General features: G+C 46.5%; 2 protein-coding genes across 2 annotated transcripts in view; both read left to right on the top strand.

Annotated features, from left to right (window-relative positions):
- The window catches only part of LOC144479936 (transgelin-like), a 533,241-nt gene that overhangs the window by 403,502 nt on the left and 103,865 nt on the right, over positions 1-25,874 (top strand). The window lies entirely within an intron of this gene.
- sidt2 (SID1 transmembrane family, member 2) overlaps positions 1-25,874 on the top strand; it is a 115,407-nt gene that overhangs the window by 60,391 nt on the left and 29,142 nt on the right. The window contains exons 12-18 of the mRNA XM_078198966.1: positions 566-637; positions 7,085-7,200; positions 8,566-8,639; positions 13,361-13,427; positions 17,495-17,568; positions 20,279-20,402; positions 25,147-25,264. Coding sequence (XP_078055092.1) covers positions 566-637; positions 7,085-7,200; positions 8,566-8,639; positions 13,361-13,427; positions 17,495-17,568; positions 20,279-20,402; positions 25,147-25,264 — 645 coding nt within the window. The remainder of the gene's footprint in view (positions 1-565; positions 638-7,084; positions 7,201-8,565; positions 8,640-13,360; positions 13,428-17,494; positions 17,569-20,278; positions 20,403-25,146; positions 25,265-25,874) is intronic.

Genomic DNA, 25,874 nt, shown 5'->3' with positions numbered 1-25,874 from the left:
AAATCAAAGAAAGGGTTCAATAAATAAACTTCATTACTCCAAACTTGGGGCCTCGTCCTGGGCCAATCCAAGTTCCCCACAGTTCCCAACAGATTCTCATTTAGAGTGAGTCAGCTGACCATCACATCATTCTGTAATTGGTTCCATGGTTTACTGGGTCAGCTGACTCTTACAGCTTGTTACCATTGGTCACATTACATCCGATACAAAGTTGTCACCAGTTACATTCTAACAACTGCCACCTTCTCAAGGGCAATTAGGGCCGGACATTAAAAATGCTGACCTGACCTCTGACACCCACATCCCTGAAAGAATAAAAAAAATATACTAATGCCTCTATCCTGATACTATCCCACTGGGACTCAGGACAACAGTAAAGGGGCAATTACTGAGGGTCATTACATGAGGAGCAATGAACAGGCAAATATTTTGATGGGATTAGCTGAAGAGGGTGGAGGAGGGCTCGTGTCGATCACAAACATCAGCATGGTTCTGCTGGGCCGAATGGCCTGCTTCAGGGTTATCAATATAATTCTAACTGATTTATCTTCATTGATTATTGCAGAGAATGGCTCTATTCTTGGATCTGAAGCAATCACGGACAGCATGGAGTCGGATTCTACCTATGGTTACATGGGTAAGGTGTCAAATCAGATTGTTCATCATCGCATCTCCGTACACAACCCAGTTCACCTGATTCAGAGTTTGTCTCAGACTGTTTCACTGAGCATCCTAAATCAGTTCAATCATCATCCGTTGTGGTTGCGAACTCTCCAGGACTGCCCAGGACTCTTCAGGGATAGGAGATGAATTAATATTTTGGACACTAAGGGGATCCAGGAAAATAGGAAATGTGGAGTTGATGCCAAAGATCAGCAATGATTTTTATTGAATAGTGGAGGGGCTGAATTCCCTTCCCCCTGTTTTTCTCTCTCAAGTTCTTGCAAGCAAAACTTCGATTTGATTTGATTTATTATTGTCACATGTATTAGTATACAGTGAAAAGTGTTGTTTCTTGCGCGCTATACCAACAAAGCATACCGTTCATAGAGAAGGAAAGGAGAGAGTGCAGAATGTAGTGTTACAATCATAGCTAGGGTGTAGAGAAAGATCAACTCAATGCGAGGTAGGTCCATTCAAAAGTCTGATGGCAGCAGGGAAGAAGGAAAATCACGGCTTTATGCATTTTTCCCAATTCTTTGAACACTTTGGATAATTATTTCTGGGTATGTTCATAAGTTCATAAGATTTAGGAACAGAATAGGCCATTCGGTCCATCAAGTCGACTCCGCCATTCGATCTTGGCTGATGTGCTCCTCATCCCCATTTTCCTGCCTTCCCCCTATAACCCTTCAACCCATTACCAATTAAAAATCTGTCTAACTCCTCCTTAAATTTACTCACTGTCCCAGCATCCACTGCACTTTGGGGTAGCAAATTCCACAGATTCACAACCCTTTGGGAGAAGTCTTTTCTCCTTAACTCTGTTTTAAATTTGCTACCCCTTATCCTAAGACTACGACCTCTCGTCCTAGAATGCCCCACAAGAGGAAGCATCCGCTCCAGGTCTGCTTTATCCATGCCTTTAATCATCTTGTATACCTCAATTTGATCTCCCCTTATTCCTCTAAATTCCAGAGAGTATAGGCCTAAACTGGTCAATCTCTCTTTTAGATACTGCCATTAATGTCTTAATGCATTTACTTTCTATTTATTTTGGAGCCATTTTGACTTTTACAGGATTGTGTTTTGCCTCATAAACCTCCTCCCGACACTCCCTCAAAGTTGCCAACCTAAATAACGCAGCAGAGATTTAGTGAAGGTGGTGGTTAATGGTTAGTAACAAAATTCTGCCTCACCTGGTCTCGGCAGGGCCTGAACAGAGAAATCTGAAGACTGGATCTACTGAAATTCGACGTTGATCTCCCCTCATTCTTCTAAACTCCAGAGAGTATAGGCCGAAACTGTTCAATCTCTCTTCATACGACAAACGGAAATGGGGGAAACGAGTTGATTGTCTGGGCAGGAGGCCACGTGATTTAAATACTCCAGGAATGCATCCAATCAGGGTCAGCAGGCTGGGATGACTACTTGTTGACAGGTAGAGTTGATCAATAAAAGGCCCTATCACATCAACTACAGAGAGCAGAGTGGACCCAGGCTTGATCCAAGGCTGTTGTAATTTATTTATCATTATTTTGAAGGATTTGTTTTTATCACAAGATTCTTCACAAGCTGAGTCGAAAACAATCAGTAGAAGCTGTCTTATCTGTATCCATGACTGTTGGATCACACAAGGGAGGGGTTTCTTTTCTCACTGTAATAATGGTTCCAATGTAATGCAGACAGGAGCGCTCACCTCCCCTGTATAATTTTACTGAGCAGCTAAACCCAGCAAGAAACTACAAAGGGTCATGAATGAAGCCCAGTCCATCACGCAAACCAGCCTCCCATCCATTGACTCCACCTACACTTTCCGCTGCCTCAGAAAAGTAGCCAGCATAATCAAGGATCCCACTCACCCCGGACATACTCTCTCCCATCTTTTCCCACCTTCTTCCGTCGGGAAAAAGATACAAATGTCTGAGGTCACATACCAACTGACTCAAGAACAGCTTCTTCCCTGCGGCCATCAGACTTTTGAATGACCTACCTTACATTAAATGGATCTTTCTCTACACCGTAGCTATGGCTGTAACACCACATTCTGCACCCTGTCCTTCCCTTCTCTATGAACAGTATGCTTTGTCTGTATAGTGTACAAGAAACAATACGTACAGTGACAATAATAAATCAAATCAAGCGTGGGGACTGACCTAGAGCAGGAGGGGGGAGGAAGGGGAGGGGGGATATATCTCATGAGTTTTCAAAAGACGAATCAGGGAGCAAGACAGAGAGGAAGAGGAAGTAAGAAATGGGTCTGAAAGCCACGCTTAGGCCATTGGACTATTATAGTCGGAGTTAGTGGCATCTATGGAAAGATGATTCCAAAACCACCTGAGCCACAGGTAAGGTTATTGATTTATCAGCTTGCAAGGATGTGTCAAAAACATTTCAATAACCAAAATCCTTCCCCTCGCCCAACCCCTCACCAAGTGACTCTCTTTATAACCCACTGTTTAACATTCCATCCAATTACTTTTTACTCAATAGGGCAAGACCAGTTCAAAGGACAGAACTTCTGTATCCGCCTGCGAGGTTTCGATATTGGTAGTGTCTTTTCTTAATAAGAGAATAAAAAGTCTTAACCGTGAACAGAATCACGAGAGAATCACTGCACGGTGAAGATCTGATCGACATGTCCCAGATGTTTTTAATCGCTGCTGGCCATTGTCATGTCGTGAAACATAGACTCAGCAGTTTCATGTGGGGAATAGTCACGTGACCAGCACTTGCATTTGGGAGTTATCTATTCATTTTAGAGTTATACCAGGTTGGGGAGTTAGGTAAAAATACACTTTGTCTCCAGCCATGTAATGCTCTGTGATTTGAGGATGGATTACAATAGTGTTGAGTTAGCTGGGCTTTGAAACCCAGGACTAGGCCAGGGCTTGATTGTTACCCCATCTACTTCTCCGGAAAGTGTGCTTGTGCATTAACACCATGCAAGGGCTAAAGTGTGCGGTTCCCTTGAAGAGGAATTGCTGGGTGATGTTCAATGTCCGCTTGTGGATGTTGGTAAGTGTCCACTGCCTGTTTGTGGAATCCTACCCAGTAAATGTTAGGAGAGGGATTTATGTGAGGGAGATGGGGGCGGGAAGAGGTAGTGACGGGAGAGGAAGAAGCTAAAATAAGCATCATATGAACTTGTGTGTGTGTGTGTGGCACGGTGGCACAGTGGTTAGCGCTGCTGCCTCACAGCGACAGGGACCCAGGTTCAATTCTGGCCTTGGGTGACTATCTGTGTGGAGTTTGCACATTCTCCCCGTGCCTGCGTGGGTTTCCTCCGGGTGCTCTGGTTTCCTCCCACAGTCCAAAGATGTGCGGGTTAGGCGGATTGGCCATGCTAAATTGAACCTAGTGTCAGGGGGATTAACAGGGTAAATGTGTGGGGGTACGGGAATAGGGCCTGGGTGGGATTGTGGTCGGTACAAGTTCGATTGGCCAAATGGGCTCCTCCTGTACTGTAGGGATTTTATGAATGGAAGCATGAGGTACCAGCTGGGTTGGGGTTGTGCTGATGCATATAAAGTTGAAGCTGCTAAGTCTATGTACCAAATACTGATAGTTGTGATTTGAAAGTGTCATATCACGAAAAGACACCACAATGTAAATCCAGCAGACCCTCTGTGTAATGCTCTCATTAGGAGTTGGCTAAATTGATAAGGGTTCATTTCTTGAGAACATGCGTTTACAGGCCATGTTAAAAACTTCAAGGTGTATGAAGAGATTTCACAAAATCGTTGGCTGTAGTGAAGGAGTCAAATCCCAGGGCACAAGGTTGCCTCACAGCTCCAGGGACCCGGGTTCGATTCCCGGCTTGTGTCACTGTCTGTGTGGAGTTTGAAGGTTCTCTCCGTGTCTGCGTGGGTTTCCTCCGGGTGCTCCGGTTTCTTCCCGCACTCCAAAGGTTAGGTGGATTGGCCATGCTAAATGCACAAAGTTACGGATATAGTGTGGGATGGCTGGGGCCTGGGTAAGATGCTCTTTCGGAGAATCAGTGCAGACTAAATGGGCTGAATGGCCTCCCTCTGCACTGGAGGGATTCTATGCTGCAAAGGTAAAAATGAGGAAGTTAGTGCTAAGAAGAAGTCAGTGGGAAAATTCTATTAGGTATTGGTTGTCACGATGCAGAGTGTAAGAAGGACCACAAGGTAGGCCTTGAAGACTTAACAGTGGGAGCTCTTTTTTGAAGGTGTGTACTGTTCTACAGTCAATCCTAGACTGACTCCCTGAGCTCCACCCTGGGTGGAGCTAACCCCCAGGGTCACATGACCCACACTCTTAAAGGTGCAGCACACACCCCAACCTACATATATCACACTTTTGGGTATTCATGGGAAAGAACATTATTGTGGATGTTTAGAGCAGATTTCACCTGAGGGTTGGGTTCTGGAGAGGGAAGCAGTTGAGAAAGATGATGAAAAGAGAAGAACACGTGTAGGATTATCCACCCAAGGAGGATACACCTTCATTTTGTTAGCCAGGACAACTCGTATCATTTAACATTTTCCCTCTCTCTCTCACTCCTTATCAGTTCAAACTCAAGTATGTATTAACTCTCTTCTGATTTAAACAGTTGATTGGAAGCTAGGGCTTTAGGACAATGGGGGGAATTTTCCTGCCAAGGGAATCGTAGCGGGTGGGGGGAACAGACTATGCAAAGGTCCGTTGACCTCGGGTGGGATTTTCTGGTTTCGGGGCGAGAGTGGCTGGAAAACCCGCTCAATGTGTCTACATTCTGACAACCCTTATGAAGAACTTGGGTAGATGGATCTGATTTATCCAAAAGGCTTGTTGGAATAAATGGGTTCATCTTATTTTTTAAAACCTTTATTTCAAAGGCTACAAGATTGTATATTAGCGGTTACAGTCTCCCTGAGAATATTACAGTGAGGGTCTGCTGTTTTACCAAGGATCTCTTCAACTGGATTCTTAAATTCACCTCAAATCAAGTGTTGATGCCACTTCATTGCATGCCTTATATCTGTCATGATCTAATTCACAGACATTGGAGAATGTTATGTAGCTTTCTCAACGCCGATCTGGAGGTAGTAGTCAAGCGACTGAATTGGGCTAATCTCATCCCTGAGATAACCATGAGGCGCATGTGTTACAGACCAAGCTCGCAGTTCACGCGTTTGATCATAACACAGAATTAAAATGTGATCTTATCGTCAACCATTAGCCAAGAGAAAATGTTAAAGCGCGCCGATTCATGGCATTTCTGGATCAGCGATTCAGCAATCGATCTGAGAGAGAAGCTCGGTGCAGTTTAGGGCATTGGGTAGCATCTTATTAGCAGATATCAAACCAAGTTCATTTTGTTAACCCATTTAATTAACTGGGTTAACAACTGCATGAAAATAGAATGTAAAGAAATGGCTCGTTGACCAGTGCTGAATTAGAGCAAGTTAATCCCTGAACAGCATTGGATTTCAACTGTTATAAAAATGAAAAATTAAGAAAAGCACATGAATATTCATGCATTACTTGTGTACCAGCATTGAGCTCATGAATGTTAATATATTATACAGGCTCAACATATTCCTAAATATTGGGGGAGGCAATGGCCTCGTGGTATTAACCCTAGACTATTCATCCAGAAACTCAGCTAATACTCTGGGGCCCCGGGTTCGAAGACGGCAGATGGTGGAATTAATCTGGAATTAAGAATCTACTGATGACCGTAAAATCATGGCCGATTGTCGGAAAAACGCATCTGGTTCACTAATGTCCTTTAAGGAAGGAAATCTGCCGTCCTTACCCGGTCTGGCCTACATGTGACTCCAGAGCCACAGCAATGTGGTTGACTCTTGATTGCCCTCTGGACAAGGGCAACTAGGGATGGGCAATGCTTATCTGGTCAATGCTGGCCAACTAGCGACGCCCATGTCCCGTGAAGGATTAAAACAAAAATTAATGGGGGTGGTGTGTGATTCCATCAGGCATGCGGGACATCTTCTCAAATCAGGAAAGTCCCATTTAAATCTGAGGTGTGCTCACTGATCCGTGGCAGATAGGGAGTTGCAATTGACCTCAGTTCCCTAGAGGAGGGTGGAGCCTGGGCCTTAATCGGCTAGTATTCCAGACCTGATGCTCAAGGAGTTCACATTGGGTGAGGACAAAATCTGCTTTGTGATGCCTTCCAGAGACAAACAGCCTGACAATGCTCACTGACCGATTATCGGACATGAAGAATTACTTGTTGGCAGTGAGATTTTGGAGATTCGCTAGCGTCCCTGGAACATTAGCCCTGATGAGAGGCTGTACTTTTCAAGGGTACTGCCTGACTACGCTCTGTGGCTCTGGGCAGTGGTTTTTTTTGGAGATATTTGTTCTGGTTTCTCCTGTAAGCAGAGTACTTTGTGGCCAAGACTTGTTGCACGCTAACCTTTTGTTAACCTCCCCTACCCCTTCACAGAACGACCGTTAGAAAATGTGATCCGACCTCGCCTCGACTCTCTCAGTTCCATTGAGGAGGATGAATACGACACTCTGGCTGACATTGATTCTGATAAAAATGTCATTAGAACCAAGGTTTGTGTCTTCAAATTCGCTCAGCTAATGTTCCCAGGTCCTGGATTCGAATCCCACCACAGCAGATGGTGGAATTTGAATTCAATTAAAAAACAAATTTGGAATTAAGAATCTGCTGATGACCATGAAACCATTGTTGATTGTCGGAAAAACCCATCTGGCTCACTAATGTCCTTTAGTGAAGGAAATCTGCTGTCCTTACCTGGTCTGGCCTACATGTGACTCCAGAGCCACAGCAATGTGGTTGACTCTCAACTGCCCTGGGGCAACTAGGAATGGGCAATAAATGCTGGCTAGCCAGTGACACCCATGCCCCATGAATTAATAAAACAAAACACAGCTTTTTTTTAAAGTAAGATACGTTATTGGGACGTTCTTGGCCGTCAGTGGAAAGCCTGGTGTACAATCCCCATCCTGCGAACGGCCGTGAATTATTCGGCCATTTCAAAAGACAATTAAGTGTCATCTCGTTGGCCTTTGGCTGGTGACAGGTTTCCTGTTCTAAAGACGAGCGAGCCAGCTAGGCTTTTAATTAGACTTCTTAAGCCCAACGATGTGGGGGTTAGGTGGATTGGCCGTGCTAAATTGCCCCTTAGTGTCAGGAGGACCAGCTAGGGTAAATACATGGGGTTATGGGGATAGGGCCTGGGTGGGATTCAGACTCTGTGGGCCGAATGGTCTCCTTCTGCACTGTAGGATTCTGTGATTCTATGATTAATGACAATCTGACACTTATTACTGGCACCAGTTTATTGAGATTTGTTTTTACCATCTCAAGCTGCCACAGTGAGCATTTAAACTAAATCCTACATTGGATTAGAACAAAGCAAATTACAGCACAGGAACAGGCCCTTCAGCCCTCCAAGCCTGCACCGACCATGCTGCCCGGCTGAACTAAAACCCCCTACCCTTCCGGGGACCATATCCCTCTATTCCCATCCTATTCATGTATTTGTCCAGACGCCCCTCAAAACTCACTATCATATCTGCTTCCACTACCTCCCCCGGCAACGAGTATTAACTCATGTCTCGCATTTCCAAGTGCTGGATAATTGGTATTAGAATAGATAGGTGCTTGACAACTGGCACAGGGGCCGAAGGGCTTCTTTCTATGCTGTAAAGCTTAACGGGCGGGACTTTCCCACTGCAGTCGCCCCAAAACCGGAAACCATGTAAACCAGGAGGTGGGATAAGGAATCTGCTTCTAATTCTCTGAAAGTTGTCACGTCTCATGGTATTTGATTTATATTTTTCAGACTGTGGGGTGACTACATGTCACTCGCCGCTCCCTGGACAACAGCCACAGACACGGAAAGAGCGGCAAACCCTTCCTAAACATCTCTTCCTTTCTTTCTGTCCCTGCAGAAGTTTCTGTACGTCTCCGACCTCGCCCGGAAAGACAAGCGAGTTCTCAGCAAAAAATACAAAATCTATTTCTGGTTAGTCAAGTTTCTCACGTAGGGGATTGTTGGAATTTGTTTAGGGTTGTTCATTTTCATTCAGTTTTTCACCATCACCCACCCCCACTTCCCCACAGCTCTTCAAGGCTCTGATTCCAGCTGGGACGCTGTTTCAAGATCATTTGGGGGCGATTCTCCCAGACCAGAGCAGAGGGCCGGGAGACTCAAGCAGAGGCCGTTTTGCGAACTCCCCACTGGGCGCCATGGCCTCCACGAGTCTCCGGCCGCCGGATTTCCAGTGCTGTCAGCTCCGTGCCAGATATTGGCGCAGAGCTGCGTAAATTATTAAAATTAGAATTACCATTTCATTCGCAGGCCCGGGACTGAAGTCTCCGGGCCTGCAAGAGTCTCCGCCCCTGCTAGTAGTGTTTCACTCCAGCGGGGTTGAGTATAGCTCCCCACCAACGGGGAGCTGGTGGCCTGACCCCACTGGAGTGAAGGGAGGCCATCGATGCGTGCCAGACCCCCCCCCCCCCCCCCCCCGTCGGGGGTGAGGGGGGATGCCCCACGGGCATTGCCAGCTTGGCAGTGCCAGTCTGGCCCCCCGTCACTGCCCAAAGGGGAAAGTGGCACTGCTCGATGGGCAGTGCCATGGGGCAGGGCCGAATGGTGGCGGGGCCTCTGGGGGGGACATTGGTGGAGGTGGGGGGGGTGGGGTTTCCCACTGCCACTTTGCACTCAGCAGTGACAGAAGGAGGGAGGCCAGCGACTGGGGCTGGCCATCGGGGAGGGGTGGGAGGGTGATTGGCCTGCCCCGGGGGTGGAGGGGATGGGAGGTGCCGACCCATGATTTTTAGTGTGAATCCCCCTGAGGCACTCCGTAGTGCTCAGAGTGTGGGAGATTAATTTTCAAAATCCCGCTGTAAAAACCAGCGGGATTTACTCCAGACTTCACGCGAATTCGGCACTTTTAGGAGAATCCCACCCATTGTCTGCCTTGTGACATTTGACCAAGTAGCCAATGTCCTTGAGCTTGGAGTGGCTATTTAACCAGGGAGGGCAACATCCTTTCTTCACCTGATGTCCAATAGCCGTGTGGTTTCGAGGGACGAGGAATTTCCTGTGATGAGGGTTAACGTCTCCGAGCTCCCCAACTCAACCGGACCAATTGTGCTGCTCCTAACAGAGTTCCGACTGAGATTAATGAACCCAGCTCAGACTGGGATAGAGCTTAGAGTTTCACTGTGCATTGAAGTTACCAACTAAGCCCTCACGCAGAGAGTTAATAAAACCTGTAGGTAATGAAGCAGTCATGTATGCAGCCCAGTGAAATGGCACAACAGATGTGGAATTTGTGCAGTCGCTGCCTTCATAATAGCTGATTGAAAGTAGATGACAGGCTGTTTAAAGGTGTGCAGCTAATAGGACACGGGATAACATTCAGGTTTGGGCTAACGAGTGGCAAGTGACATTTCCACCACACAAATGCTGGGTAATGATCATCTCCAGCCAGAGATAATCTCCCCATGGCATTACCATCACTGAATCAACACCAGCAACATCCTGGGGATTATCATTGGCCACAAACTAAACTGGACCAGCCATATAGGTACTACGGCTACTAGGTCTGAGGCTGAGAATTGTGCGGTGAGCAACTCACCTCCTGACTCCTCAAAGCCTGTCCAGCATCTGGCACAAGTCAGGAATGTGATGGAATACTTTCCACTTAGAACATAGAACAGTACAGCACAGAACAGGCCCTTCAGCCCCACGATGTTGTGCCGAGCTTTATCTGAAACCAAGATCAAGCTATCCCACTCCCTATCATCCTGGTGTGCTCCATGTGCCTATCCAATAACCGCTTAAATGTTCCTAAAGTGTCTGACTCCACTATCACTGCAGGCAGTCCATTCCACACTCCAACCACTCTCTGCGTAAAGAACCTACCTCTGATATCCTTCCTATATCTCCCACCATGAACCCTATAGTTATGCCCCCTTGTAATAGCTCCATCCACCCGAGGAAATAGTCTTTGAACGTTCACTCGATCTATCCCCTTCATCATTTTATAAACCTCTATTAAGTCTTCCCTCAACCTCCTCCGCTCCAGAGAGAACAGCCCGAGCTCCCTCAACCTTTTCTCATAAGACCTACCCTCCAAACCAGGCAGCATCCTGGTAAATCTCCTCTGCACTCTTTCCAGCGCTTCCACATCCTTCTTATAGTGAGGTGACCAGAACTGCACACAATATTCCAAATGTGGTCTCACCAAGGTCCTGTACAGTTGCAGCATAACCCCACGGCTCTTAAACTCCAACCCCCTGTTAATAAAAGCTAACACACTAGGCCTTCTTCATGGCTCTATCCACTTGCGTGGCAACCTTCAGAGATCTGTGGATATGGACCCCAAGATCTCTCTGTTCCTCCACAGTCTTCAGAACCCTACCATTGACCCTGCAATCCACTTGCCCGGAAGAGTGCAACTTCAACAACACTCTAAGAGCTTGGTACTATGCAAACCAAGCAGCCCGCTTGATTGGCACCCCATCCACCATCTTAAACATTCACTCCCTCCACAACCCCTGCACTGTGATACCAGTGTACACCATCTCAAGATGCACTGCGACAACATGCCAAGGGCTCCTTCGACAGCTCCTTGCAAAACCTGTGACTTCTACCACCTAGGAACACAAGGGCAGCAAATGCAGAGAGACCGCACACCCTGCAAGTTCTTCTCCAAATCACACACCGAACTAACTTGGAACTGTATCACCATTCCTTCATTGTCACTGAATCAAAATCCTGGAGCTCCCTCACTAACAGCACTGTGGCTGTACCTACACCACATGGACTCCAGCAATCAAGACCATAGCTCACTATCACCTTCTCGAGGGTAATTAGGGATGGGTAATAAATGCTGGACTAGCCAGTGACACCCACAGTCCAAAATGAATAATGGAAAGTCACCTCTGAAATGATTGGAGTCTTCATTTGCTCATATCCTCGAACTTTAAATAAACAGTGTGAGTGACATTTGCCATGGGGATTGCAGCTATCACAACCTTCTTTTCATAAGAGGGACCATAGCTTCCTTGCACACTTAGGAGCAGATAGCAAGTCCTGCTTTTGGGTGAAGATTTAACAATCTATGCAGACAAGATTGGAATTTAAAACTATGTCCTGTGTACTGACTAACTGTATAAAGAGTGTGCGTCTGTGAGTTCGAGCTGAGAGTGCTGTATTACAGGGCGGCACGGTGGCACAGTGGTTAGCACTGCTGCCTCACAGCGCCAGGGACCTGGGTTCGATTCCCGGCTTGGGTCACTGCCTTGTGTGCAGTTTGCACATTCTCCCAGTATCTGTGTGGGTTTCCTCCGGGTGCTCCGGTTTCCACCCACAGTCCAAAGATGTGCGGGTCAGGTGGATTGGCCGTGCTAAATTGCCCCTTAGTGTCAGGGGGACTAGCTAGGGTAAATGCATGGGGTTATGGGGATAGGGCCTGTGGTCGGTGCAGACTCAATGGGCCAAATGACCCCCTTCTGCGCTGTAGGGATTCTATGAAAGTTTCTCTGAGATCGCTGTACTGGAGCTGAGTGCTGTATTAAAGGAGAGTGCTGCTTTGGAGCTTTCTCAAGGGTAGGTACTCTCCATATTAGATCAGGAATAAACAATTGTAATCTGTCCCTGAGTCTCCTGTGGTTAGTCCGTTGAAGCCCACCCATCACAAGAGCTTCCTTACACAACACTCCCTGCTGTTGTTAGACATAAGGGTTTTTAATAGGAGAAATATCACCATTCAATTCAATGCCAGGCTAGCAGGAGGCTGATGTGATTCACAATGTAGGGATTCTGTACCATGTTCCTGGAATGGTGCCAGATATGAGGGGCCTCTGTGGAAAGATTGGAGAAGCTGGGATTGTTCTCCTTAGAACAGAAAAGGTGAAGAGGAGATTTGATAGCAGTGTTTAAAATTGTAACAGATTTTGACAGATTAAATAAGCTGGAACAGTTTCCACTGGCAAAGAGTCTGAAACTGGAAGCGACAGATTTAAGGTGATTAGCAAAAGAATCGGAAGTGACATGAGGATTTGTTCATTTACACAGTGAATTGTCGTGAGCTCGATTGCACTGCCTGCGGTGGAAGCAGATTTAAAGTTTAAAGTTTATTTATTTGTCACAAGTAGCCTTACACTCACACTGCAATGAAGTTACTGTGAAAATCTCGTAGCCGCCACACTCCTGCGCCTGTTCGGGTACACTGAGGGAGAATTTAGCATGGCCATTGCATCTAACCAGTACGTCTTTCGCACTATGGAAGGAAACCCACGCAGACACGGGGAGAACGTGCAAACTCCGCACAGACATTGACCCAATCAAACCCCGGTCCCTGGCGCTGTGAAGCAGCAGTGCTAACCACTGTGCCACCATGCCACCCATTTAAAAGATAATTGGATAAATACTTGAAGGGAAAATGTTTGCAGGGCTATGAGGGGGAAAAAAGGGGGGGGGGGATTAACCAGATAACTCTGGCACAGACACAATGGGCCGAATGGCCTCCTCCTCTGCTGTCTCTGTGTGACATTCTACTGAGGTTTATTTCACAAAATATCTCCGGGATATTGCATTCCTGAGTATATTTTAAGAATGGTTGGGGAAGTCTGAGAGCAAACATCTCCTGTATGTGTAACTTTTGCTGAATTCCTGAGGGTTAAAGAATATTTTGGCTATTTAAGAATGATGCAATTTTCTTCATTTATCAGGAATATTGCAACAATCGCTGTTTTCTACGCACTGCCAGTGATTCAGCTGGTCATCACATATCAGACGGTAAGAAGTTGAATTCCACACTTACTTAAACATTTATGTTTGCGGGGATACGAATCCTGGGTTTGAATAAATTGGAAAAAAAAATACAGTTGCGCGCACTTCGAATGTATCACAATCAATGTTACATGATTATTTGCAGTGTAATTTATTTCACAAACATCCTTGTGTAATAAAATCCGTTATTATTCTCTGAAAACGTGCACATTTATTTTCAACAGCGGTTAGACATTACACTTGAGGAGTCCGGGCGATGCTCGATGGGTCGTGTGCCAGGACAGTTTAGGGTAGTGGTTCCCAACCTTTTCCTTTACGTGGACCACTGGATCGTCATCAAAAGCTTTTTGCGGACCACAACATACATGAACCATTCTAAACTTTTTTTCCCCAGCTTGTGGCTGGCAGGGGGGCAAACTTTTATAGCAACCGGTGTTAAAAATGCAACTGTTTCTAATAGGTTGTGATACACACTCTCAGTTGCATTGCACTCACCACAGCACATTTACCTGTACATCTTCAGCACGTAGTAAATAGGAGCAGGAGGAGGCCATTCAGCCCTTCGAGCCTGCCCCACCATTCATTATGATCATGGCTGATCAAGTTCAATCGCCCGATCCCGCCTTCCTCCAGTGGTTAGCACTGCTGCCTCACAGCGCCAGGGACCCGGGTTCGATTCCTGGCTTGGGTCACTGTCTGTGTGGAGTTTGCACGTTCTTCCCGTGTCTGCGTGGGTTTCCTCCGGGTGCTCCGGTTCCTCCCACATTTTGAAAGAAGTGCTGGTTAGGGTGCATTGACCCGAACAGGCGCTGGACTGTGGCGACTAGGAGAATTTCACAGTAACTTCATTGAACTGTTAATGTAAGCCTTACTTGTGACTAATAAATAAACTTTAACTTTACTTTATATCCTTTGATCCCCTTTGCCTCAAGTGTTATATCTAACTGCTCCTTGAAAACAAATGCACATTTTCAGAGAATAATAATGGATTTTATTACACATAGATGCTTGTGAAGCAAATTACACTGCAAATAATCATGCAACATTGAGTATGACAACACGGTGGCACAATGGTTAGCACTGCTGCTTCATAGGGCCAGGGACCCAGGTTCAATTCCAGCTTGGGTCACTGTCTGTGTGGAGTTTGCACATTCTCCCTGTGATGGTGTGGGTTTCCTCCCACAGTCCAAAGATGTGTGGGTTAGGTTGATTGGCCATGTTAAATTGTCCCTTAGTGTCAGGGGAATAGCAGGATAAATATGTTATGGGAATATGTTATGGGAATTATAGTTATGGGAATATGGCCTGGGTGGGATTGTGGTCAGTGCAGACTTGGTGGGCTGAATGGCCTCCTTCTGCACTGTAGGGATTCTATGATACAATTACGTGTACCTTGTATGTATTACTTTTTTCCATGGGACAACTTGCAATATCCTCATGGTGCACCATTGGTCCACAGGCCACAGGTTGGGAACCAATAGTTTGGGGGTGTACTGGCCAATTGTTGAAATTCACATCCTCTGTAAATGGTTCACAGCCAGCTATAAAAAACACATACTCTCACACACACTCACACTCTCTCACACACACACTTTCTCACACACACACTCACATACACACACACACACACACACTCAGAATTGGAAGCATACTCAACGATATTGAAAGGAGGGCAGAATATTACAGAGATGTTAAGCACTGGAGTTTCTTTATTCTTTCATGGGACGTGGGCGTCACTGGATAGGTCAACATTTGTTGCCCATCCCTAGTTGCCCTTGGGAAGGTGGTGGTGAGCTGCCATCTTGAACCGCTGCAGTCCATGTGGTGTAAGTGCACCCACAGTGCTGTTAGGGAGGGAGTCCCAGGATGGAGACCCAGCAACAGTGAAAGAACGATGATATGGCCGGAATTCTCCCATTCCGCCCGCCACTGGAATTTTAGCGGGTAGGTTGCAGACAATGTGAAACCCCATTGACAGTCGAGCAGGAATTTCCGGCTTTTAGACCAGCGCGGCTGGAGAATCCCGCCCATAGTTCCAAGTCAGGACGGTGTATGACTTTAATGGGGAACTTGCACGTGATGGTGTTCCCGTGTTTCTGCTGCCCTTGTAGGTGGTAAGAGGCCGTGAGTTTGGAAGGTGCTAGCGAAGGAGGCCACCAAAGGAATTGGTAAAGGATTCATCAAAGTTGGCTTCCATTAGATACGCAGTTAATCACAGTGTGAAAAATGCTCGCTTAATCTTATGTTTTCTCCCCACACAAACTAAGAAATGATCTTCATTTAACCCAACGCAGAAGGGTGAAAATCTGAGTGAATTCTGTTGTGATTCAAACTGAGTGAATTCAATTCTGATTCCAAGTCCATAACACAATTGACTGACAGCAGTTTGGTGGTAACATGGGAACAGTGATATCGGAAGTGACCCCTATGGTGGCATCCGTCTGGAACTGAGCACTATTAAAAGTTAACATTTCAATTGTACATTTTTGTGACCTCAGAGCTGGTGCGAAGAAGCGGGGTTAGGAGAATAAGTCTTGGAAATCATTGTGCCCAGTACTCTCCTGCTGCAACTTTTTTGAAGCAAACCGTTTTAATGGCCAGAAATGTGGGAATGCAATGAATTAGTTTTGCTGATTTCCATACCTACCTTTCCCAGTGATGTGAATTAAACAACCGTGAACTGAGTGTTGCAACGGCAGCTCCCCTCTACTGCTCCAGACTCAACACAGAAGCAGGAAAGAAGAACCTGTGATTTGATTTATTATTGTCACATGTATTAGTATACAGTGAAAAGTATTGTTTCTTGCACGCTATACAGACAAAGCATACCGTTCATAGAGAAGGAAAGGAGAGAGTGCAGAATGTATTGTTACAGTCATAGCTAGAGTGTAGAGAAAGATCAACTTAATACGAGGTAGGTCCATTCAGAAGTCTGATGGCAGCAGGGAAGAAGCTGTTCTTGAGTCGGTTTGTACGTGACCTCAGACTTTTGTATCTTTTTCCCAATGGGAGAAGGTGGAAGAGAGAATGTCCGGGGTGCGTGAGGTCCTTGATTATGCTGGCTGCTTTGCCGAGGGAGTGGGAAGTGTAGACAAAGAGTCAATGGATGGGAGGCCGGTTTGCGTGATGGATTGGGCTACATTCATGACCTTCTGTAATTTCTTGCGGTCTTGGGCAGCGCAGGAGCCAGACCAAGCTGTGATACAACCAGAAAGAATGCTTTCTATGGTGCATCTGTAAAAGTTGCTGACAGTCGTAGCTGTGGAATGGGAATGGCTCATCAAAGTCACAGCCCATAGGGGCAACGAATAGCCCAGATAATTTTAGATTTGGGCGGGATTCTCCGATCTCGTTCACTGCCAGCGAGAACGGAGAATTTGACGCCTAGCCAAAACTCAATTCACTGCAGCAGCACCGGAGAGACCCAGCCGCGGGCGAGGTTGGAGGTTCCTGGCGATGTCTGCACCTGCACAGGCTGGAATGACAACTTGGGGCAATTTCACGACAATCGTGCTACTGCCAATTGGGGTGTCTGTGTCAGGAATGGCTTATTATGTCAAAGGTATAAATCTGCACCACACTGACCTCCAACATTACTTTTACACTGTTTTACACTGTTTTACACTGTTTTACACTATCGTACTGACTATTATTTCAGTAAGGACTCAGGAAAACTCCACACTTTCATCTCCAGACTCAACTTCTTCATCACTAATCTCACCAATTGCAACTCAAAGTTCCGTCACACTTTGTTCCCCTGTCTTGTACCCCGTTTTTCTAACCATACCTATGCCAGCTCCAGACCCCTGTGTCTCTTCCCTTCCCCTCTGCCCATGAATGTAACTGGTGGAGAGAAAGTTGAGTCGGGCAGCATTCCCCCAATAAATGCCAAGTTGTCACCCAAGCAATTTCGGGAAAGAGCCAAATTGATAAATGACCTCTGCTGATCAAAACCTGAGGAAAGACTGGGAGGCCAAAGAGACCCAACTGTACTCACACACAGAATATCAAAAACCCATTATCATTGTCAACAGGAAAGTACTGACAGATTTATTCATCATCTCATCCAACAGGTTTTCAATATCACAGGAAATCAGGATATTTGTTACTACAATTTCATGTGTGCTCATCCACTGGGGGTACTCAGGTTAGTGACTGTGCCGCTGCTGCTTTTAAAAAATTCATTCGTGGGACATGGGCATCGCTGGCTGGCCAGCATTTATTGCCCATCCCTAGTTGCCCAAGGGCAGTTGAGAGTCAACCACATTGCTGTGGCTCTGGAGTCACATATAGGCCAGACTTAGGCAGATTTCCTTCCCTAAAGGACATTAGTGAACCAGGTGGGTTTTTACCACAACCGACAATGGTTTCATGGTCATCAGTAGATTCTTAATTCCAGGTATTTTTTATTGAATTCAAATTCCACCATCTGCCGTGGTGGGATTCGAACCTTGGTCTCCAGAACATTAGCTGAGTTTCTGGATTAATCACCTCAGACGCTGTTCAGACATCTTTCATGTAGTGTTCATGCTGATATAACGGTGTTAAAGCAGAAGAGATGAGGGTTCATGACACAAAACGTATTCTCCTGATCGAATCTGTTCTCCCTGATCTTTGTTGTGCTGCGTGCTGCAGGGAATGGACTATAAGGCCATAAATATAGGAGCAGAATTAGGCCATTCAGCCCATCAAGTTTGCTCTGCCATTCAATCATGGCCGATAAGTTTCTCAACCCCATTACTGCTGCCTTTTCCCCATAACCTTTGATCCCCTTACCAATCAAGAACCTATCAATGTCTGTCTTAAAGACACTCAATGACCCGGCCTCCACAGCCTTCTGTGGCAATGAATTCCACAGATTCACCACCCTCTGGCTGAAGAAATTCCTCCTCATCTCGGTTCTAAAGGGACGACCCTTTACCCTGAGGCTGTGACTCGGATTCTAGTCTCTCCCACTAATTGAAACATCATTCCCACGTGCACTCTATCCAGGCCTTTCAGTATTCTGCAGTTTCAATGAGATCCTCCCTCAAGGGCTCACAATGGCACAGTGGTTAGCACTGATGCCTCACAGCGCCAGGGACCTGGGTTCAATTCCGACTTGGTTCACTGTCTGTGCAGAGCCTGCACATTCTCCCCATGTCTGCGTGGGTTTCCTCCGGATGTTCCGGTTTCCTCCCACAGTTCGAAAGACATGAAGGTGCGGTGCATTGGCCATGCTAAATTCTCTCTCAGTGTACCCGAACAGGCGCCGGAGTGTGGCGACTGGGGGATTTTCACAGTAACTTCATTGCAGTGTTAATGTAAGCCTACTTGTGGCACTAATAAATAAACTTAAACTTAAAAAACGTAAACTCAAACTCATCCTTCTAAACTCCATCGAGTACAGACCCAGTGTCCTCAAACGCTCCTCATATGTTAAGCTTTTCATTCCTGGGATCATTCTTGTGAACCTCCTCTGGACCCTCTCCAAGGCCAGCACATCCATCCTTAGGTACGGGGCCCAAAATTGCTCACAATACTCCAATGTGGTCTGACCAAAGCCATATAAAGCCTCAGCAGTACATCCATGCTTTTGTATTCTAGTCCTCTCAAATAATATCACCTTTATAGAGGACAATCATTTATTTTCATTCCCGGGTTATGGACATTGCTTGCAAAACCATTATTGCCATCCTTAATTGCCCTTCAGAAGGTGGTAACACCACCAATACTTCCTGGCACACAGCAGCTGGGATTTTCCACACCCATCCCTGGCCCATGGCGGGTTCTCCCACGGCGGATGTGGCAAACCATTGGCTAACAGCGGGATCTTCCAGTCCTGCCCAAGTCTACATCCCTTTGCATGCTTCGCCCACCCTGCTGTGAGCAGGGGGAGGGGGGATTCGACTTCAACAGGACTGGAAGATCAGACTGGCGGGAAGGGCTGGAAAATTCCACCCTGCAGTCCTTGCTGTGAATGTGCTGTAAGGTTGGGGCTTCCAGGGTTTTGAGCCAAGGACGCCGAAGCAGTTTCCATGGAGAATTGAATGGTGTGTATGTTGAATTTGGAGACGATGTTGCTCCCACATACCTGCCGCCCTCACCCTACTCGGGGCTGGAGGCGCCTGCGGGTTTAAGAGCAAACTAGGTCAGTTGTGCAGAACACAGCCTGGTGCAGTCTGGGAGCTGGCTGTTAGCCAACCCTGAAATTCTTTTTGTTTATTCATTCATGGGACATGGGCGTCACTGGCTGTCCAGCATTTATTGCCCATCCCCGGTTGCCCTTGGAGGGCGGTTGAGAGTCAACCACATTGCTGTGGCTCTGGAGTCACATGTAGGCCAGACCAGATAAGGACGGCAGATTTCCTTCCCTAAAGGACATAAGTGAACCAGATGGGTTTTTCCGACAATCGACAATGGTTTCATGGCCATCAGTAGATTCTTAATTCCATATATTTTTTATTGAATTCAAATTTTACCATCTGCTGTGTCAGGATTCGAACCGGGGTCCCCAGAAGATTAGATTCTGGATTAACCTAATTCACCCAAAGAATGGTGAGCCTGTGGAATTCATTGCCACAGGAAGTAGTTGATGTCAAATGTATTCAAGAGGCGGCTGGATATAGCACTTGGGGCGAATGGGGTCAAAGGTTATGGGGAGAAAGCAGGATTGGGCTATTGAGTTGGACAATCAGCCATGATCGTAATGAATGGCGGAGCAGGCTCGAAGGGCCAAATGGCCTCCTCCTGCTCCTATCTTCTATGTTTCCAGGTAATAGTCTCACGATAATACCACTGGGACATCGCCTCCCCCATTATTTATTGCTTTCCTGTGCCTGCCTATTCGGAGTTAACTGTGTGCTTTCCTTTGACAGTGCATTTAACAATATCCTGAGTAACCTTGGATACCTGATGCTGGGCTTGCTTTTCCTGCTCATTGTCCTGCAGCGAGAAATTCTGCACAAACGTGCCCTGATGCGGAATGACATCTGTGCATTGGTACACACCACCTTCCTGTTTGCTTTATCGCTCGGGTTTGTATTAATGATACTGCAAATGGCTAAATGTGTTTGGAACAAGCTGGGGTGGGCAATGCGGGTTATTGCATATGCATTAAATTACCTTTACTAACAACAACCTGTATTTATATAGCGCCTTTAATGTAATAAAACTTAAGCAGGAGGCTTCACATGGGGCATTCTAAACTAAAGTATGACACCGTGACGCACAGAGTGATATTAGGTCGGATGAACTCAACGTTGTCAAAGAAATAGTCCTAAGATTAGCAGGTTAGGTGAATTGGCCATGCCAAATTGCCCCTTGGTGTTTTAAGATGTGGAGGTTAGGTGGATTGGCCATGCCAAATTGCCCCTTGGTGTTTTAAGATGTGCAGGTTAGGTGACTTGGCCATGCCAAATTGCCCCTTGGTGTTTTAAGATGTGCAGGTTAGGTGAATTGGCCATGCCAAATTGCCCCTTGGTGTTTTAAGATGTGCAGGTTAGGTGGATTGGCCATGCCAAATTGCCCCTTGGTGTTTTAAGATGTGGAGGTTAGGTGAATTGGCCATGCCAAATTGCCCCTTGGTGTTTTAAGATGTGCAGGTTAGGTGGATTGGCCATGCCAAATTGCCCCTTGGTGTTTTAAGATGTGGAGGTTAGGTGGATTGGCCATGCCAAATTGCCCCTTGGTGTTTTAAGATGTGGAGGTTAGGTGAATTGGCCATGCCAAATTGCCCCTTGGTGTTTTAAGATGTGGAGGTTAGGTGAATTGGCCATGCCAAATTGCCCCTTGGTGTTTTAAGATGTGGAGGTTAGGTGGATTGGCCATGCCAAATTGCCCCTTGGTGTTTTAAGATGTGCAGGTTAGGTGGATTGGCCATGCCAAATTGCCCCTTGGTGTTTTAAGATGTGGAGGTTAGGTGAATTGGCCATGCCAAATTGCCCCTTGGTGTTTTAAGATGTGCAGGTTAGGTGGATTGGCCATGCCAAATTGCCCCTTGGTGTTTTAAGATGTGGAGGTTAGGTGAATTGGCCATGCCAAATTGCCCCTTGGTGTTTTAAGATGTGCAGGTTAGGTGAATTGGCCATGCCAAATTGCCCCTTGGTGTTTTAAGATGTGGAGGTTAGGTGAATTGGCCATGCCAAATTGCCCCTTGGTGTTTTAAGATGTGGAGGTTAGGTGAATTGGCCATGCCAAATTGCCCCTTGGTGTTTTAAGATGTGGAGGTTAGGTGAATTGGCCATGCCAAATTGCCCCTTGGTGTTTTAAGATGTGCAGGTTAGGTGAATTGGCCATGCCAAATTGCCCCTTGGTGTTTTAAGATGTGCAGGTTAGGTGAATTGGCCATGCCAAATTGCCCCTTGGTGTTTTAAGATTAGCAGGCTAGGTGACTTGGCCATGCCAAATTGCCCCTTGGTGTTTTAAGATTAGCAGGCTAGGTGACTTGGCCATGCCAAATTGCCCCTTGGTGTTTTAAGATTAGCAGGCTAGGTGACTTGGCCATGCCAAATTGCCCCTTGGTGTTTTAAGATTAGCAGGCTAGGTGACTTGGCCATGCCAAATTGCCCCTTGGTGTTTTAAGATTAGCAGGCTAGGTGACTTGGCCATGCCAAATTGCCCCTTGGTGTTTTAAGATTAGCAGGCTAGGTGACTTGGCCATGCCAAATTGCCCCTTGGTGTTTTAAGATTAGCAGGCTAGGTGACTTGGCCATGCCAAATTGCCCCTTGGTGTTTTAAGATGAGCAGGCTAGGTGACTTGGCCATGCCAAATTGCCCCTTTGTGGCCCAAGACGTGTAGATTAAGGAATTTATCTGGGTAAATATGCGGGGTTAAGGAGATAGGGCCTGGGTAAGATGTTCTGTCGGAGAATCAGTGCAGACTCAATGGACTGAATGGCCTCCTTCTGCACTGTAGGGATTCTATGATAGGTTATAGGCACTATCTTAATGGAGGAATGTGAGGTAGAGAGGTGGAGGTGTAGGAACCGGAATTCCAGAACTTGGGAACTACACAACTGAAGGTGCAGCCTCCAATGCTGGGGCAATTAAAATTGAGGTTGATGAAAAGGCAAGAGTTAGAGGAACACAAGGATCTTGGAGGATTGTGGGGATGGAGGAAATTGCAGAGATAGGGAGAGTGAGGCCACGGAGGCATTGAAAACAAGGATGAGAATTTTAGCATCAAGGTATAGCTAGACTGTGACTCTATGTAGGTCAGTGAGCATGGGGATGGGGGGGGGGAGGAGGGGGGTGATAGGGCGATGGGACTTGCTGCAAGATAACAGATGGGAAGCAGTGTTTACAGAGGGTTGAGTGTGGGAGTGCATTGGAATAATCCAGTCCAGTAATAATGAAGGCATGAATGAATAATCTATGAAAGAATACTTTGCGATACTCTCAAGTGAATGTATTTGTGCTACATTATTTTGGCTGTCATTTTAAAATGGATAGGTTCGCACTTGTTTTTAAACTAGCAGATGCAGGAAATTCATGACAATGTTTCGATTTAATTCAATGGAAAAAAATCATAGAATCCTACAGTGCAGAGGGAGGCCATTCGGTCCATCGAGTCTGCACTGGCCACAATCCCACCCAGGCCCTATCCCTATAGCCCCATGCATTTACTTTAGCTAGTCCCCCTGAAACTAAGGGGCAATTTAGCATGGCCAATCCACCTAACCAGCATGTCTTTTGGACTGTGGGAGGAAACCGGAGCACCCGGAGGAAACCCACGCAATGTGCAAACTCCACATAGACAGTGACCCAAGCCGGGAATCGAACCCGGGTCCCTGGTGCTGTGAGGTGGTAGTGCTAACCATTGTGCCACCTAAAAAGATTTGCCATTTACGTGGGGCCTTACATACCTCAGAATATCTCAAAGCCTTTCCCAGCCAGTGAGTGACTGTCAAATTGTGACTGGTGTAACATGGAGGAACATAGCGACCAAGAGGCTCATAGCTGGGCCACCCAACAATAGCAATTCATTTTTATATAGATTCTTTAATGTAATAAAACATCATAAGATCCTTCACAGGAGCATTATAAAAGAGCATTTGACACTGAGGAGATAGTGTAGCAGATGACCAAAGAGCTTTAAGGGGCATTTTCAGGGAAGGAGAAGAGATATTAATGTGGGGTGGATTAAGGGGAGAATTCTAGAGCCTTGACAGCTAAAGGCATGGCCAACAATTGATTGCATTTAAAGTTTATTTATTATTGTCTCAAGTAAGGCTTACATTAACACTGCAATGAAGTTACTGTGAAAATCCCCTAGTCGCCACACCCTGTTTGGGTACACTGAGGGAGAATTTAGCGTGGCCAATGCACCTAACCAGCACGTCTTCCGGACTGTGGGAGGAAACTGGAGCACGCGGAGGAAACCCATGCAAACACGGGAGCGGCATGGTGGCACAATGGCTCATGCTGCTGCCTCACAGCGCCAGGGACCCATGTTCGATTCCAGCCTCGGATCACTGTCTGTGTGGAGTTTGCATGTTCTCCCCGTGTCTGCGTGGGTTTCCTCCGGGTGCTCTGGTTTCCCCCCCAAAGTTGTGCGGGTTAGGTGGATTGGCCATGCTATATTTGCCCCTTAGTGCCCCAATATGTGTAGGTTAGGGAGATTAGCCAGGGTAAATGTATGGGGTTATGGGGGTAGGGCCTGGGTGGGATGATCTGTCAGTCGGTGCAGACTCAATGCACTGAATATTTTGTTGTATTCATTCATGGGACATGGGCGCGCCAGCTGGCCGGTATTTATTGTCCATCCCTAGTTACCCTTGTTCAGAGGGTAGTTGAGAATCAACCACATTGCTGTGGCTCTGGAGTCACATGTAGGCCAGACCAGGTAAGGACGGCAGATTTCCTTTCCTAAAGGATATTAGTGAATGGCTTCTCCTGCACTGTAGGGATTCTCTGATTTTATAGAACATTACAGCGTAGTACAGGCCCTTCGGCCCTCGATGTTGCGCCAACCAGTGAAACCAATCTAAAGCCCCTCTAATCTACACTATTCCAATATCATCCATATGTTTATCCAATAACAATTTGAATGCTCTTAATGTTGACGAACCCACTACTGCTGCAGGCAGGGCATTCCACGCCCTTACTACTCTCCGAGTAAAGAACCTACCTCTAACATCTGTCCTATATCTCTCACCCCTCAACTTAAAGCTATGTCCCCTCGTGTTAGCCATCACCATCCGAGGAAAAAGGCTCTCACTATCCACCCTATCTAATCCTCTGATCATCTTGTATGCCTCTATTAAGTCACCACTTAACCTTCTTCTCTCTAACGAAAACATCCTCAAGTCCCTCAGCCTTTCCTCATACGATCTTCCCACCATACCAGGCAACATCCTGGTAAATCTCCTCTGCACCCTTTCCAATGCTTCCACATCCTTCCTATAATGCGGCGACCAGAACTGTACGCAATACTCCAAGTGCGGCCGCACCAGAGTTTTGTACAGTTGCAGCATGACCTCATGGCTCCGAAACTCAATCCCTCTACCAATAAAAGCTAACACACCCGCATGCCTTCTTAACAACCCTATCAACCTGGGTGCCAACTTTCAGGGATCTATGCACATGGACACCCAGATCCCTCTGTTCATCCACACTACCAAGGATCTTACCATTAGTCCAGTACTCTGTGAAGTGTGAATATAAAGGAAGAAGAATCCAATGGCTGACCTAATATAACGGGGAGCAATATTTTAACTGTCCATCTCTCTGATTGTCTCTGCAGGAGTGTGGAATCCCTAAGCACTTTGGTTTGTTTTATGCGATGGGGACTGCTCTCATGATGGAAGGGCTGCTGAGTGCCTGTTACCACGTGTGCCCGAACTACACTAACTTCCAGTTTGGTGAGTCTGCGCTTATTTGTAACGTCGCGAAGGATTCCCACGCCATCTCAGGCTCAGGGGCAAGAGCTGGGATCTGGGCCTGTGTGCAGGCTGTTTTGTCGATGGTGGGAGTCCATTACGAATGACCATAACCGACCGCCTCCCACCATGCAACTCCGAAACAAGCAGAGAAGCGTGTTTTAAAAATCAGACTGAATAGATGGTAATCTTGGTGTGTTTTCAGTGGCAAAATGCACTGGAGGCGCAGGGCAGTGTGTCGCTGTGAGGGGGAAGGGAAAGATGGCAATTCTTCAGAATGAGGAAAGGAGAATGGGAAGAAGAATCCCTCTGGACTGCCCTGTCACTTATTGGACTGTTACAAAGCAACCCTGCATGAGACCCAGAAAGATAACACCACCCAGAGATTGAATGGACCAAAAAAAGAGGCGATAAGGGACAAGATATTAAAACACAGTATGAAATGCCCCCTGATGATCTCTTCTTAACAGCAGATATCTCCCTGGCATCACATATCCATACAAAGCAATAGCTGGGGAAAGGCTTTGAAAAAGAGCAGCACGGTGGCACAGTGGTTAGCACTGCTGTCTCACAGTGCCAGGGACCTGGGTTC

This window comes from Mustelus asterias, chromosome 27, assembly GCF_964213995.1.
Source record: "Mustelus asterias chromosome 27, sMusAst1.hap1.1, whole genome shotgun sequence".
NCBI classification, from domain to species: domain Eukaryota; kingdom Metazoa; phylum Chordata; class Chondrichthyes; order Carcharhiniformes; family Triakidae; genus Mustelus; species Mustelus asterias.
The sequence above is the reverse complement of the archived record's forward strand: the minus strand, read 5'-3'. Positions and strand labels throughout refer to the sequence as shown.